The sequence below is a fragment of the Vulpes lagopus genome, chromosome 5 (genome assembly GCF_018345385.1).
Source record: "Vulpes lagopus strain Blue_001 chromosome 5, ASM1834538v1, whole genome shotgun sequence".
Classification (NCBI taxonomy): Eukaryota; Metazoa; Chordata; class Mammalia; order Carnivora; family Canidae; genus Vulpes; species Vulpes lagopus.
In genome coordinates this window covers 27689818-27706295 of record NC_054828.1, presented here as the reverse complement: position 1 = coordinate 27706295, position 16478 = coordinate 27689818, and the positions used below count along the sequence as shown (strand labels likewise).

Sequence of the window (16478 nt, the reverse complement as noted above, 5' to 3'; positions counted from 1 at the left end):
TGTGGGGGTTTCTCGGAAGGGGCACATGACCCTGAGAGGAGAGAGGCAGGGGTGGCAGGAGCGGGGGTGCCGCAGGGCCTGCCTGTCCTGCCTCTGCGTGGAGGACGAAGCCCAATTACCGAAGACAGCCGCCTCATTTTGCTGGACCGTTGGTTGCGGGGCTTAACCAGGAGCTTGTGCTTAGCTGCAGAGTTGTCCAGGCAGGAGGAGAATTCTGGAGGATAATCGAAATCAGCCACGGGTGCCAAGCTGCTGTCCGAGGTGCGGGGGGAAACGTTGGCGTCGCTGGCCTGCCTGGAGAGGAGCTGGTCTGGAGACTGTGGCCGGGATGAGGGAACTACAGAGACCTTCAAGGAACAAGGAGCAAGCAGACCCCACATTAACTTCTCGGTTGGGAGTGGGTCCAGCCAACATATCAATCCCCTCCTTTTAGTGAGCTCAGTCTTCCCACGCCGCCTCTGGGCTTTATGCAGAGGGACAGATGTAAAATCTGACTCTCAACAGGAAGGACTCTGGGGTACTTCCTTAGAAAGGTAAATGGCTGGGAGTTTTAAATGTTGGCCTAACCCCTAAAAACTTCTCATTTCCAAGGCTAAGCAGAGGACCTGTGTCCCCGGCATCCTTGGTGAGATAACTCTGCCTTCACCCTCCCACCTGGGTATACGCGCTTTAGACAAGAGCTTCTTTCTCTGATGAAATGGACCAATCTGATCTCTGCAAGAGCAGGCTTGGTCCTGCCTCTGGAAACTGAGAGGGTGGCCCAGAGGTGTGATTCTACAGGCTGCAGCATAGGATGTGCCAAGCCCACCACCCAGCATCCCATCGCTGCAACTGCATTGTTCATTCTAGAAGGTTTCTGTCTTCATGTGTCCTCTTGGAGAAATCTGGCTTCAAGTTACCATTTGGAGTTAAAAATATTTTCCTACCTCATACCTCAGCAGGGAGGCACTGGTAGTTAGTCAAGGGCAAAAATGTTGTCGGGAGGAGGGGGATTTTGGTAGTCACGTGGAAGAATGACGGTTGCCTGCCCACTGAACTTGGCAAACTCCTTCACTGAGTGAAGTGTAAGTGGGTTCTATTGCAAAGACATTTATCAGCATGAATTGGTGGAAGGGGATCCTCACGCACACCCATGAGCAAATGTAGCCCCAATGAGGAGTGAGGAACAGAAAGAGAATCTGGCAGGTGCTGGGCTTTAGTCACAAGCCTGGCATCCACTTCTAGTATGGTGCTCAGTATTTGTGTCAAGTTTACATTTTTTTCCCCAAATGTTTTTTGTTTTCCAAATTTTGTATGTCTACACACAACAAAATTTACCACTGCAACCACTTTTAACCACGCAGTTCAGTGGCATTGAGTACACTCATGTTGTCGGGCAACCATCCACAGAATTTTTTCTCTTGTAAAATTGAAATTCTGTACCCACTAAACAACAACTTCCCATTCCCTCCCCACCCCAGCCCCTGGCAGCCATCATTCTACTTCCTATCTCTACAAATTTGACTTACTCTGGGTACCTCACATTAAGTGGAATCATACACTATTTGCCTTTTGTTGTTGTTGTTTGGCTTATTTCACTTAACATCAAGTTCACCTATGTTGTAGCATGTATCAGACTTTCCTACCTTTGTGAAGGCCAAACTATATTCCATTGAATGTAGATACCACATTTTGTTTAGCCATTCATCCATCAATGGAAACTTGAGTTGCTTCCACATTTTAGCTACTATGAATGCTGCTGCTGTGAACATGTGTGTACAAATCCTCTTCAAGAATTGGCCTTCAGTTCTTTCAGAGATACACACAGAGGTGGAATTGCTGGATCATACAGTAGGAATTGCTGGATCACAGAGTAGTTCTATTTTTAACTTTTTGAGGACCTGTCATACTGTTTCCCACACTTTGCCTTCCCACCAACACTGCACAGGGGCTCCAATTTTTCCTCATCCTTGTTGACACTTGTTATTTTCTTTCTTTGATAGTAGCCATCTTATTGGGTGCAAGGGGCCATCAAGCTTACATTTTAACCTAAGACCATAATTTTATGCACCTCATAATGATTTAATAAGCCCCCGTGAAAATGGCCTCCTCAGGAAGGGGCAGTGAGAGACGTGGGCAGTGGGCAGACTCCCAGGGGCCTGAGTATGTCTTCCCCAGTTTCTTTTCCACAACCCTGGAGGCCCATGCCGTGCAGGTTCCAACAGCCTCTGCTAAACTAAGGGCAGCAGAAGGAAGTCACTGTTAGAGAGACAAGCTGATGCAGGGACTGCCCCTGCCAGGGAACTTCCTCAGAGAAATGTATTTTCCCTGTTAGCAGAAAGGTCCCTTACATTTTCTCCTGCAAGTATTAAGTTTATTCCTGCCAACTGGGAGAAGACCATTACTACAATGAGGGGAAAAGGGTTATAAGTGGACATGGTCCATTTTAGTTGTCTTGTTACAGCTACTTGGGTTCTTATGGGAATAAAGCAAGAAAAAAACAATAAACCACAGGACAGGACTCGCGGCTTCCTCTGTGCCTGTGGTTCTGGCTTCCATGGTTGTAGCTGATGACTCAGGAAGTTACCTAAGACTGCACAGGTGACATGTCTCCCAGGCGTCCTCTAAGGGTCACCACCAGAATGGGTGCGTTCTAGAGGAACAACGCGTGAACACTTCATTAAACGTTGGGTTTTGATTTTCTGCCTGTGGGGACTTAAGAGAACAGGCAAGATGAGCTGCTTTTGCAAATACAATTATTCCCAGGTGAGAATGACTATGTCTTCTGTGCGGACATGGGCTTCGCTCACCCACCACCCCCTCCATAAACCCAAAGGACAAGCCTTCCTTGCCTCCTCTCTACTCAGCTCCCCCTGCGCTTGCACTGCCTGAGCGCACCCAGCGGATGGTCCTGGGCTCAGGCCCACTCCAGCCCCTGGGGGGATGAGGCCGGGCAAGGAGCTTAACTTCCCAGAAACTCTGACCACAATGACCTCTGTCCCTGCAAAACCCCTGTGCTGGCTGTCATGGCTGGTCTTCTGCTAAGGCGCTGAACGCTTACTTCTCAAATCTTCGCGGTCATTCTGAGGGTTCTTCGGGCTTGAAAAACCAACACCTTGCCGGCTGAGGAGAACTGCAAGTCCTGGGTTTGATCAGTGAGGTAATTACGTGAGGTAGGGTGGGGCAGGAAAGCTGACCTGCGTTTTTATCTGTGGGTTGAAAGAAGTGCCCCTTGTACTGCTTGCTCCCACTCACCCGGCTTGTCCTGAAATCTGTGCTTCTGGATGATTCTGGAAGTGAATGATTTAAAAAAGTCTAACGCGGGCCCTTCGTTGGAGGAATGTGACGTTGGACGAATGGGAAACTGGTCTGAAGTTCGCAGGCTTTTTCAGGAGTGACCCTGGGTGACAGCTGCCTTAAGGTGTTTGTCCTCAAAGAGAGGGGCTCAGCCATCAAGGGGCGGGCTGAGGCTGCTGCAGGGGGAACAGCCTGCAGAAGGGAAGCAGGGCCAGTGGGGCCTTTCTGGGAAGGAGGAGCCTGCTGGCTTCGCACTCCAGCTGGCCTTTCCTGCTGAGGGAAGAGGAGGTACTGACCTACCTGACCTCACATAATCCTCTCCAAAACCTTCCGGGGACAGATTCCTACAGGTTATAGAAACTGCCGCCTGCCTGGCTGCACAGCCGTGTGTGTGTGTGTGTGTGTGTGTGTGTGTGTGTGTGTGTGTGTGCGCTTCTGCCAGAGCCCATGTTGTCTCTCTCCTTATGTTATCTTCCCTCATCACCCAGGACAGAGAAAACTTGCCAACTTGCCACCCTCTACCCAGTGTTTCCTACTTAATGGCAGGACACTTCACAGATGGCTAGTTTGATAAAATATTACCTTAAAAATCACCAAATAGAGTTTCATTAGTTGTCACCTCATGTGGTAATGAGATTTTAAAAATAATTCCATGCACTTCCTGAAAAACTCGTTCCATCAGGAAATATCATCTTGGTAATGTCATGAGATACTTGTTACTGGAAACCTTTTATCACAATAATCTTAAGTTTCTTGGGCACATTGGACAGGTTGAGAGGGGGGAAACAATGCACCCTTTAAAATGTTTTTATATAACCCACAATATTCGACATAATGATACCTTAAATCCCAAAAGGATGGGATTGTGGGCTGTTTCAGTTTTTCACTGTGCCCAAGAAACTTTCAGGGCATAAAATATGATCACTGTGTCTTTTAAACCATGATAATAAACATTATATTTATTTTTTAAAGTATTTTTTTAAGCCTTTAAGAGGCTCTAATTTTAGTTTCTTATGAAACTAGTAGCTTGTTCATACTACCAATTAATAAAATCTGAGAACCTTGTTTTTTTCAATAACATAACCACCATAGGAGGGATGCTGAGAAGAGGAGGCCAGCCCTGCCCAGTGTGAGTGGCTCCCACGCAGCTAACTATGGAATCTGTGCATTGTAGTGCTTTGCAGGTTTGGATTTGGGCTCATGCCTCAATGAATGGAATTAGAAACTACCTGTTCTTCTGTACTGTGCCAGCTAAAGGCAGAGAACCATGGTGCTATGAGAGCCAGAGAACTACAGGATGGTGTGAGGGCAAGTCAGTTAACTATGGCTCGTGAGAGTCATCTCCCCAACACATGGCCCTGAAGCATACAAAGTCCCATCTGGTCCTGAGGCTGGGGATGCTGAAGCTGCTCCTTTCAGAGTACAAGATGGGTCTGACATGTGACACCACAGGCAGCCATAGCCTGTCAACCTTCCCCTCCAGTATTTAAGATGTTAAGGGGTATGGGGTTGGCTTAAAATCCAGGAAATGGGCCAAATAATCCTTGTCTTCTCTTTGCTTCAACATGGGAGAGTGGGTGTGGGTAGTTCAGTCTTCAGACCCTGCTCATGGAACAAGCAGGGACAGGTTCACCTTAGAGCAGAATTCTGGAGAGAACAATTCTCTAGCCAGCTCTGAGCAAACCCCCTACCCTAGGGCTTACTTACATTCAGCTATACCACAGTCCTTCCTCTGGTATCAGCGATGCTCTGGGAGCTCTCAACTGCACCCAAGCTAGGTAAATATTCTTTTCCCTGCCTTTGCAAGGGGGCTTCTGGATGTCCAAGTTGAAGTGACTATTGCATGTATTACAGAGCAGTTCAGAATCTCCAAGACGGCGGTTCACAGTGAATCCCCGAGATTCACAGTGCATAGCACCCCCGCCAGGGCACAAGCCATAGCTCCAAGAACACACAAGGGCAAGAAGTGGCTATAAAACATGGACTCTGGCATTTGTTTTTCAAGTATCAGCATAACACATATAACTCCAATTCTATCCACCCCGCAGTAAGGTGTGTCTAAAGGGAAAAAAATGGTCATTTACATACAAGTACAGTGAATGAGCTTAAAATGGTGGCACCACGAGCCAGGGCTTATACAAGACTCAATTCCTTCTCCTGTTTTTCTAGTGGGGAAGAGTGTTATCCAGGATCAGCTCCCTTGCCCTGCTGAAGTCATAAGTACCCTTCCTGCTTGTCAAACTTCCCCTATTGCCCTGTTTACCAGCACCACACCTCGCATTCTAGCCCTAGATCAGCAAGTTCTCAGGGCCCTAGACTCAGATCTGAGAGTCCAGATTAAGTCCACTCCCTCCTCCTCCAGCCAAATGTCATGACAACAGAAAACAGACATCAAGGTGTTTCCCTTTTTTTAGATGGGAAGCCCAGTCTGGTCACTTGCTCAGACTGGAAAAACCAGGTATAGGGTCGATGGGTCGATTGTATCAGATCTGTAACCATTTTGAAAAATGTTACCCAAACCGCATCTCCTGACAAGATGGAGATTTCTGCTCAAAGAATGAAAATGAATGCAGCCCAAAGACTGACTGTGAGCTCCACTGACCTGGTCTGGGATACCTCCTGGCCACAGACCGTGGGAATCTTATAGGAACACACACGGGCCACCAGAACCCCCCACTGCCCTCTGAGGTGAGCGCACACAAAGCTGTGAGGTGGTACAGGCTTCACTTGCCTTTATGGTTGTGCCGGGACCGATGTCAGGCAGCAGGGACATCTCTGGGGGACTCCTGGGCAGACCATCGTCCTCAGAACTCATGCCAGCATCCTCTCCCCGCTTGGCAGGAAGGCCCCCCGGAGGAGGTGGTGGTCCCATTTTCACATTACACTGTATTTTTAGCTAGATTATAATAAAGAATATTTGCTCTAGTTTTCATTGGCAACTTTTTATCAACACACCTTTCTGCTCCAATTCATTCATTCAGGGGATATTTTCGATGCCCTGGCCTGGTTGTAGTGGGCTGAACTTAAAAAGTTGTCTGTAAGTGATTTGGTACGTCCTGCATGCAATTATACTTTAAGATATGTCAAATAAACTAAGCAGAAATAATTTTAAAACTTCTCAACTCATACTTGACATACATACCCATTGTCACTACTAAGGAAAAGTTTACCTGCAGGGCTTTAATCCGGTCACACACGTTTTCTTGGGAAAATACCCGCACAGGCCGAGTAGGGTCCTGTCCCGACTCAGGAATGAAAATACTGTCGTGTGACAGGGCCCGGCTGCCCAGGGCGCCCCTCGACTCCCTAGGATAAAAGAGGCACTGTGAAACTCTGTGTTCCCCCAACCAGAGGCCTGGGGCCTAATGGCACATCCACAATAAGTCTTCGACTGCATTTATTTTTTAGTGGCCTTTGACTCCATTTATCTCCACCCTGTCAAATACCACAGTCCACTATTAGGAGCACCATAGAGACAGAGTTTTCCTAACGATCTGAATTGAAGGTTGTGTGAATTCTTTATACTAATTGGAAAACTAGGGTTTATGAGGTATGAGGTCTAAGACACAAACTACAGAAATGAAGGGCTGGCTGGGGGCCTCCGCTGGCTGGGAGGCTGTGTAGAAGATCGTGGTGGATGTCTGAGGAAGGTGAAATTGTTCCTCGTGGGCAAATAGGCCATTTCTCGGTGGGCTAGAGGTTGTGTTTGCACAGCAGGCTGAAGGCCTGCCTGATGGAGGTATCCTTGCAAGGTGGTACAAAACACACATTCCACAGGCTGGGTTTGAAATGAGAACTGCAAATCTGCAAAGTTATGCCTCTTTTCATTACCTGCTATGATCTGTGCATTCTAGCTTGTGTGCCTAGGCCCTGGAGTATAGATGGTGGGCCTTTCTGTCATCACCATCCTGGCCCCTGCCCCAGCCCTGAGCTCAAGACTCCCAATTCAGCACTGAACCCATAGGACATTCATAAAATGTCCTAAGAGGATGTGGGAGTTAGCTGTCAGATTTTCCTAGCAGCAGTGGCTGTTTGAACAATAGGTGGAAGGAGGTGATCAAGACCTGATGATGAAGGAAGGAAAGCCCGCCCCCACAGGCTCTGGGCATTTGTGCTCCCCACTCCCCCACCCATAGGCCGCCCCAGGCATCCTGTCCTCCACCAGGCATTAGGAACTTTGAGGAGCGGTCCGCTCCACAGCAGATCACGTTGTGTTGGTTAAAGATGCTTGCCAACTTCCTTCTAGACCACAGTGGTGAGTCTGCAAGTGGGGAACCGACAGCTCCCAGAAGGATGTGTCCTCAAGCCAAGTGAAACAACCTGCAGGCCCTCCCTGTAAATGGCAGCTTTTGCTACAAAGATCACACGCACACCTGTGTTTCCTCCAGGTGCCCACTGGAAACCATAGCCTCTACCCCAACACCTCCACTCTGGGTGTAAGCAAGAGTTGAGAGAGCACGAAAAGGCCTCCGTAAAGATACACTGGCAAAAACACAAAAGGTCACATGCTCAGGGCCATTCACTACATTTACAGAAGGAAAAGACTATCAACAACCCAAATGGCCTTCAGCAGATTCCCGGCATAAACCACGGAACATCATTTGATAGAGACCCTGCAGCAGACCCAGAGGGTAAGAAGGCTATGTGTACCGGGCAGCGCCAGACCACACTCACTAGAAAGTGAAGCAGAGTGCAGAACAATGTTTACGGTGTGTTAGCTCTACGTGGGGAGGGGGAACATATGTGAAGTGTGTTGTTTGCTCCTGTTTTAAAACATAAACATAGAAGGATAAGCAACAAATGAATAAAAATAGTTTCCGTTACGGGAAAGACAAAACGAGATGGGGAGACAAGGTGCCAAGGCACTTACTTATACATTTAAAATTTTGTCTTTGAAACTATGTAAATATTACATATAGTTAGAAGACAAAAATCAAACAAAAAGGGAAATAAGATAATCTCTGAAACTAGAAAACAAACAGAAACAAACGAGCCTAATTTTATATCATGTTGTTGGCATAACTGCACAGAGAAAAGAATGATTTCAAGTGACTTTAACTCAACATCCAAGAGACTTTTTTTTTTTTTTTTGAGGGAGAGGGAGAGAGAGAATCTTAAGTAGGCTTCATATCCAGCATGGAGCCCAATAAGGGGCTCCATCTCACAACCTTGAGATCATGACCTAAGCCAAGATCAAGAGCTGGACACTAAGCCACCCAGGTGCACCCCCCACCAAGTGACTTTTGACTCTACATTCACAATAGGATAAATCCCAAAAGCAACAACAAAACAAAGATATGAAATTACACTTGGCAGTCTTATTGGTAGCAATACTGACTTTTAAAAAATAGTACAAAATAATATTTATAGGTAACCTCTGTGTGGGAAGCAGAGTAATGAAATTTTTATATTATATGAAGAAGAAAATAAATAATTTTGTGAATATCACCAGGAACCAAGATTCTCAGTATTAGAGAACAGTGAAGTCACATAAAGTAAAAATTTTGTCTTATTACATTTAACTGGAAATATCAGTGAGTTATTTTTCCCTTAAAAAATAAAATGCATTTTCTAGTATATCTAATCTACTGAAGAAGTCTAGAAGCAATGACAGCCAACTAGCAATCGTCACCTCTGGCAGCCAGATTGTGGTCTCTAACAGCCATTTCACACTAAAAGGAACCGGACCATGTGAAGAAATGGCTGATTATAGGTCTAAGACAGGAAATGTACAAAATAAAGCTGGGATTTCTCATTGTACAAGAAAGCAAGCAAAGAAGGTTTCAAAGACAAAGGGGTCATGTCTAAAGAATCCAGGAGGTAATTTGAAGTGACTCCCAATAGTGTAAGATGAGACATTGTGAACATAAAAATGAATAAAGACTGCCATGGGCTAAAGCAAAGCAAATATATAAAACTTTGTGTTCACAATGATATAGAAAAAAACAGAGAAGAAAAAAACCAAAACTCATTGGTCAGTATTGGAACTTAGGGTACTAGCTACGTACCAGATTATTATTCTGAAGGTAGACTAGTAAAAGGAGAAAGAAACGGGCATTATGCTGCTTTTCCTGGACAACTTGCATGTCAGAGAAACCAAGGACTTGACAAAGGAAAGGTCTTTTTCATGTAAGAATTTCAAGTAACACATGCAGAATGAGTAATACAATTAGAAAAACCACCATTTTGCAATGAAATAATCAGCAGGTGTTGAAACCATTAGGTGAAGGTTTGTGTATCACTGACAGAGACCCTCTAAACCCACTGCTCAGTTTTAGTGTCATGAGAAGTGGGACAACTAGACAGCATATGTCTCATGAAGTGATGTGACAGTGAGTATCCAGTACCATCTTGAACCTAAATCTAATTAAATATCTAGATCCATGTAGCATTTTACAAGAGATTCAGAGACGATAAAAATGAGTTCAATTATAGCAAGAGAAAAGCAAATCCAGAATGTGGGGTATTTGACTGAGACAATTACCCTGATTCTCCATCAGATCAATGACAAGAAACAAAGTGGGGTGGGTGGGGAGGGGGAAGGAAAATCATTACAGACTAAGAGACTTAAAAAGTATAACAACACAGACACAATAAATGAGTGTCAGCCTTTTAAATCCACAGGGTCCCGTGTGGTTTGCCACCATTAATGTACCTTGGCAAATAGAACCCCTTTGCCCGTGGTGATGGATGACAACGTGCTGCAGAATCTAGAAGGCACACAGACTCTCAAAGGGGCTAAGGAGTGCTTCTAAGATTTCTGTCCCTTATACAGTCAATTAATTTATAACAAAGAAACCAAGAATATACAATGAGGAAAGGACAGTCTCTTCAATAAATGGTGCTGGAAAAACTGGATAGCCACAAGCAAAAGAATGACACTGAACCCTATCTTACACCTTAAAAAAAATGGATTAAAAATTTGCACTTAAGACCCCAAATGGTAAAACTCCTAGAAGATAATATAGGTAGTAAGCAACCTTGACATAGGTCTTGGCAATAATTTTTTGAAAGCAAAGGCAACAAAAGCAAAAATAAAAAATGAGACTATACCAAATTTAAAAGCTTCTGCACAGCAAAGGAAACCATCAACAAAATGAAAAGACAACCTACAGAATGGGAGGAAATATTTGCAAATCATATGTCTGATAAGGGGTTAATATCCAAAATATGTAAAGGATTCATATAAATCAATAGCAAGAAAAAAAAACCAATCCAATTTAAAAATGGGCAGAAGAATTAAATAGATATTTTCCCAAAAAAAGACACAAACGGCCAACAGACACATGAAAAGATGCTCAACATCACTATCAGGGAAATGCAAATCTCACACCCATTAGAATGGCTATCATCAAAATGATAAGAGATTAAGCACTGGCGAGGATGTAAAGAAAAGGAAAACTTTCTGCATTGCTGGTGGGAATGTAAGTTGGTGCAGTCACTGTGAACAGCATGGAAGCACCTCAAAAAGCTAAAAATTTGGGCAGCCCAAAAATTTGCCAATTTTTGCCAAATAGGCAAAAATAGGGTTCAGTGGTTTAGCGCCGCCTTCAGCCCAGGGCATGATCCGGGAGTCCTGGGATCCAGTCCCACGTTGAGCTCCCTGCATGGAGCCTGCTTCTCCCTCTGCCTGTGTCTCTGCCTCTCTCTCTCTCTCCTCTGTGTTTCTCATGAATAAATAAATAAAATCTTTTAAAAAAAAGTTAAAAATAGAACTACCATAGGATCCAGCAATTCCAATTCTGGGTATTTATCCAAAGGAAATGAAAATAGGGTCTTGAAGAGAGATCTGCATTCCTAGATTCACTGCAGCATTATTCACAGTAGCTAAAATACAGAAACAATCCAAGTGTCCATCAAAAGATGAATGGATAAAGAAGATGTAGTATGAATGTGTGTATACATATATGTGTGTGTGTGTCTATGTGTGTGTATGTACGTGGGATATTACTTAATCATGAGAAAGGAGGACATCCTCTGGTTTGTGACAACATGGATGAGCCCCAAGGTGATTCCACTACGTGAAACAAGACAGATAAAGACAAATACTGTAGGATCTCACTTATATGTAGAATCTTAGAAAGTAGAACTCCTAGGAATACATAGCATGGTGGTTACGAGGGGCTGCAGGGTAGTGGTTATGGTACAAATTTCCAGTTATATGATGAAGAAGTTAAGGAGATCTATAACACAGTTTATATAGCATAGTAATTATAGTCAGTACTATTGTAGTATATACTTGGACATTGTTAAAAGAATAGATCTTACATATTCTCACCTTAAAAATAAGTAACTAGGTGATGTGATATAGGTGTTAGCTCTATGGTGGTAATCATTTTTAAATATATGTCTGTATTAAATCAACATGTTATATGCCTTAAACTTCCACAATGTTATATGTCAATTATCTTTCAATAAAGTTGGTGGGGGGAAAGATCTTGTCCCATCCTCTGTACTGCTCTCTAAAAGTAATGTATTTCCTGGGCTCGTGAAACCAGCATCCTAACCTGATGCTTCCTAACCTCACTCCAGCAAACTATAACCAGTAATTGAGGGCCTGGCCTCTGCCAGGTGCTAGGAACACAAAGATAAAAAAAAAAAAAAAAAAAAAAAAGAAAAAGAAAAAAAAGAAACTGTCCCCATTTTCCATGGGCTCAGGGACAAAGAGGAGACACATCAGGGGACAGGTCATTTCTCACATACACATTTACACACACACACACTCAATCCCTGCTCACCCCTACTGTGATCCTGTTCTCTGGTTGGAAGGGCCACTGTGTGTTCTGGTCAAGAGACAGGGTGTTGGTGGAAGTGAGTGTTATAACTGCCCTGGGGCTGGTCCAGTGAAGACATTTAATAATTAATAATTAGCAATATCATCACGATAATGCCTTACTCCCCCAGAATATGGAGCATGCTGCCTAAGGAAAAAATGCATATATATACAGCCCATCCTTGGTGCTCTTCACAAAGTGCAGTGTGGGTCCTTCTTGCTCCCTGCCAGCGCCAGGAAAAACAAAAACAAAAACCCTTAAGGAAAAAAACTTGAATCTTTCCGCTTCAGTCATCTGGTGCCACCAAGTGGTCAACATAATTTCTACTCCTCTTAAAAAAAAGGCAAGGAGATTGGTGAGGACAGAGGGGACCAGACACCACACAGGGATGCTGAAGCTTGTGACCCGGTCCTAACATGGTCTGTTCCCCAGTCCCAAGGGTCATTATACCTTCCGTGGAGTTTTATTCTCGAACGAAAACTATGTTTGTTGCATGGCAACAAATCTGGGTGTATTTTTTCCCTTTTGTAACTGCTGGAATCACTGAAGCATGTTTACTGTATCTATAGTTTGGTGAAGTACAAGTTATAGAAATAAGGATCACTTCACTAGATTTCCCCAAATTTTCATACCTATTGGTTCTTTTGTATCCAACAGGATTTTTGGATGATTTTTCTAGGACTTCACAGCAAGAAGCCTTCCCCTTACCTCTCCTTCTAATGGATGTATTTTCCTGGTATAGTATCTATGTCCTCAAAAAGAGTGCTAAGTCAAATAAAGTCATGGCTTACACCCTAATCTTGCCACTTTTCGTTGCAGGGCAATGGGCAAGGCCTCCAAAATTTCTCTAAAGCTTGGTTTGCTCATTTATAAAATGCGAGCTGGATCTGACCTCATCTCCCACAGTGACTGTAGACTTTTAATGTAAAACACAGCACCTGGCACATAGCAGGTGCCTGATCATATTTTCCCTCAATTTTCTCCATCCCTATGTATAAAGAGACAAAACAGAACTTCTCTGGAAGAACCTCTAGTGGAATTCCCTGGAAGGGAAGTGGGCTCATAAATCCAGCCAGTTACCAAGGCAATGAGACAGAGTATTTGGGTCCCCCCGTGCGCCTGTGGCCCCCCACCTGCTTTATTTCTTGAGATGTGCTTTATGATCATAAATTTGTAAATGTTCCCACTGTGCTTGACAATAATATATTTTTGCCTATGTTCTATGCATGTCTGTTAGGACAAGGCCTGCTTTAATGGGAGCACATGAGCCTGAAGGACACACAAGTCAACTTACTCGAGCTCATCTTCTGAGTCATAGCCTACTGGTCCCGACTCGATGGCAATCACCTCACTCTTTGCCTGACTTTGCTTCCAGGCGCTATTTCCTGTGGCAGATGGCGATTCCTTTCTCTTCTTCTTCCCGAAGAACTTCTTAAACGTCTTGAACTTGGACTTTTTCTTTCCTATGCAGAAAGAATTAGTGTGAGTACTTACCAAGCATGTGTGAGCTATGCACCAGAAGGGCAAAGAGCAATATTTTTGTCCATGCATCAATTATGCACTTCTGGCAAGTCCTACTGCCCCACAGACTGTTACTGCACACCTGAAAAAATTGATCCCACAGCCCTGTGATCATGACCTGAGCTGAAATCAGGAGTTGGATGCTTACCTAAGCTACCCAGGCACCCCCACCTGCTTCCTTTTTAATTGCTGAGTAATATTCCATTGGATTTTTTAAAAAAGATTTTATTTATTTATTTATAAAATTTATTAATGAGACACACACACACAGAGGCGGAGACACAGGCAGAGGGAGAAGCAGGCTCCATGCAGGGAGCCCAACGTAGGACTCCATCCTGTGTCTTGACGATCAGGCCCTGGGCTGAAGGCGGTGCTAAACTGCTGAGCTACCCAGGCCACCCTCCACTGGATTTTAGTTGTTGAGCAATATTCCATTGTATTTTAATTGCTGAGTAATATTCCATTGTACAAACGAGAGCAAGTTTTATTTATTTATTTATTTATTTATTTACTTATTTATTTGTTTATTTTTTGAGAGCAAGTTTTAATATCTAAAATATACATAGCCAAAAGCAAGAAGTCCTGGTGGGGTAAAGGCCATGTGATAACTCAAATTATTTTCCCAAATAATCCCCAACTGCTTCATTTAGCATGAACATGTGAGCCCAGGACAATCAGAAGAGGTCCCACCCAGCCTTGTGGTGCTCGCTGGAATGCTGGATGGCAGGAGAAGCTGACAACTTCTGGTGGGAAAAAAAAAAAAAAAGTCAAATGGTAGTGGTAGCACTGATCCCCCCTCTGCCAAGCTGCCTGGATTGTCAGAGTTTATGACACTTTGAAACATTCTGTGATTTCTTCTCTGGTGCTTCCTTTATTCTCACCCACAAATTCTATCTCCAGGATCCTGTGACATCACATGAACAGCTCAGCGACCTTCATTCCTTCTGAATCTTTATGAGAACTAACAACAGAAGGATGTAACACCAGAGACCAGCAGGATACTGTCTAACATATCCTGAACATTTGCAAAAACAATTTAGTTTTATAAGTAAACAATTTTGTGAGCTGACTTCCTTTTTTAAAAAAAACATAGTATCTTGATATTTAGGTGAATGTCCCCTTGGGAAGTTTACATGATCTTGCCTTAATGTGGAGTATTACTCTAATGTGGAGATTACTCTAGCTGGGGGTCCTTATATTACCTTACATATACCCTAAAGGGCAATCAGTCCTACAGGCAAGTTTTCTTAGCTTCTAGTGGAAGTTTCCTTACCTTAACAATCACAAAATGGTTATGCTGTTAACTGATGGTCCTCGATGACAGTTTCTTACTTGGAAAGACTCTTAAGAGTTTTCTGCACCTGCCAGGACCCCATCTGGCCTTTGCCTAGCTGATACACAGGTTTGCATCCCTGAAAGATCTGGACACACGTGCAGCCTCACCACCCTCTGAGGGTTAAAGAGAGTGGCTAACCACTGAACACTCTTGTCCTATCTGCAAGTGGCTGGTTCATCGGCCACCTGCCTGTGTTAGATTTGTTCGCCTGCTAGGCTGTTAAGTTTGGTTTCTCTAATGGTCACAGGAACTATTTTGATTTTCTACTTCTCAAATCTGTTTTATGAAGTTACGTTTTTCCAGGAATTTGCCTATTTCTTCCAAATTTTCAAATTTATTGGCCTACTGTGATTAAAAATATCCTCGTATTGTTTTAGCATCCACACCACCTTTCCTCAGCTCTGATATTCATTACTTGTGCCTCCTCATTTTTCCTTGATCAATTGCACCAGAGATCAATTGTATTTGCCTTTTAAAAAAGTTAGCTTTGTTAATTCTCTCTGTAGAATGTTTATCTTTTGTTGTATTAACTTCTGTGTTCTAATCCTTATGCTTTCCTTCCTCCTACTTTCTTCAGGTTTACTTCTCAAGATGAATACTTAGCTAATGAATTTTTAGGCTTTTTTGTGTTTTTATAGCATCACACTTAGGGCAGTACATTTCCCCTTTTTGGCTGCATCCACACATTTTGATATATTTCCATTGTTGTCTGGATGAAATATTTTCTAATTTCCCTCATAATACGTTTTTAGACCTAGAGCTTACTTAGATAGGTAGATTTTAATTTCCAAGCACTTGGAGATTTTCTTAGTATCTTTCTGTTACTGATTTTTAGGTTAAATACACTGTGGTCAGAAAAAACCCTCTGTGTGATGTGAAGTCATTAAAATTTCTTGAGATGTGCTTTATGACCATAAATTTGTAAATGTTCCCACTGTGCTTGACAATAATATATTTTTGCCTATGTTCTATGCATGTCTGTTAGGACAAGGCCTTTTTCTTTTTAATTGTGTTGTCCAAGTATGTTGTATCTTTACTAATTTTTAACACATTTGTTCTATCAATTGCTGATGGAGATGTATTTAAAAACAGTCCACTCTGCAGATTTTATTTTTATTGGACTGTCAATTTCTCTTCTATAACTTTTAACATTACGATGGTACAGAGAAAGGTAAAATTATCTTGCTAGGGAACTCAACCTTTTGTGAAACGGCCCTTTTCATCTTTAGTGATGCTTTTTGCCCTAAATTTTATTTTGACTGCTTTTAATGCACCAATCGAACTTCCTTTTTCCTAGTGTTTACAACATATGTGTTTTTCTATCCTTTTACTTTAAACTTTTCTGAATTGTATATGTAGGACTTAGGGTTTTATTCATTTTTTAAAAAGATTTTGTTTATTTACTTGAGAAATAGCATGTGTGTGCATGCACATGAGGGGGAGTAGTTGCAGAGGGAGAGGTAGAAGCAGACTCCCCACTGAGCAGAGAGCTCAATATGGAGCTTGATGCCAGGACCCTGAGATCACGACCTGAGCCAAGGCAGACGCTTAACTGAATGATCCACCCAGGT

At 43.2% G+C, this 16478-nt stretch overlaps 1 protein-coding gene across 3 annotated transcripts in view; it reads right to left on the bottom strand.

The window, feature by feature from the left end:
• The window catches only part of CRACDL (CRACD like), a 128524-nt gene that overhangs the window by 29723 nt on the left and 82323 nt on the right, over positions 1 to 16478 (bottom strand). For all 3 annotated transcript variants that reach the window (XM_041756897.1, XM_041756896.1, XM_041756898.1), the window contains exons 3-6: positions 13345 to 13513; positions 6447 to 6582; positions 6008 to 6172; positions 120 to 347 (exon numbers count right to left, since the gene is read on the bottom strand). In XM_041756897.1, the coding sequence (XP_041612831.1) occupies positions 120 to 347; positions 6008 to 6172; positions 6447 to 6582; positions 13345 to 13513 (698 nt within the window). The remainder of the gene's footprint in view (positions 1 to 119; positions 348 to 6007; positions 6173 to 6446; positions 6583 to 13344; positions 13514 to 16478) is intronic.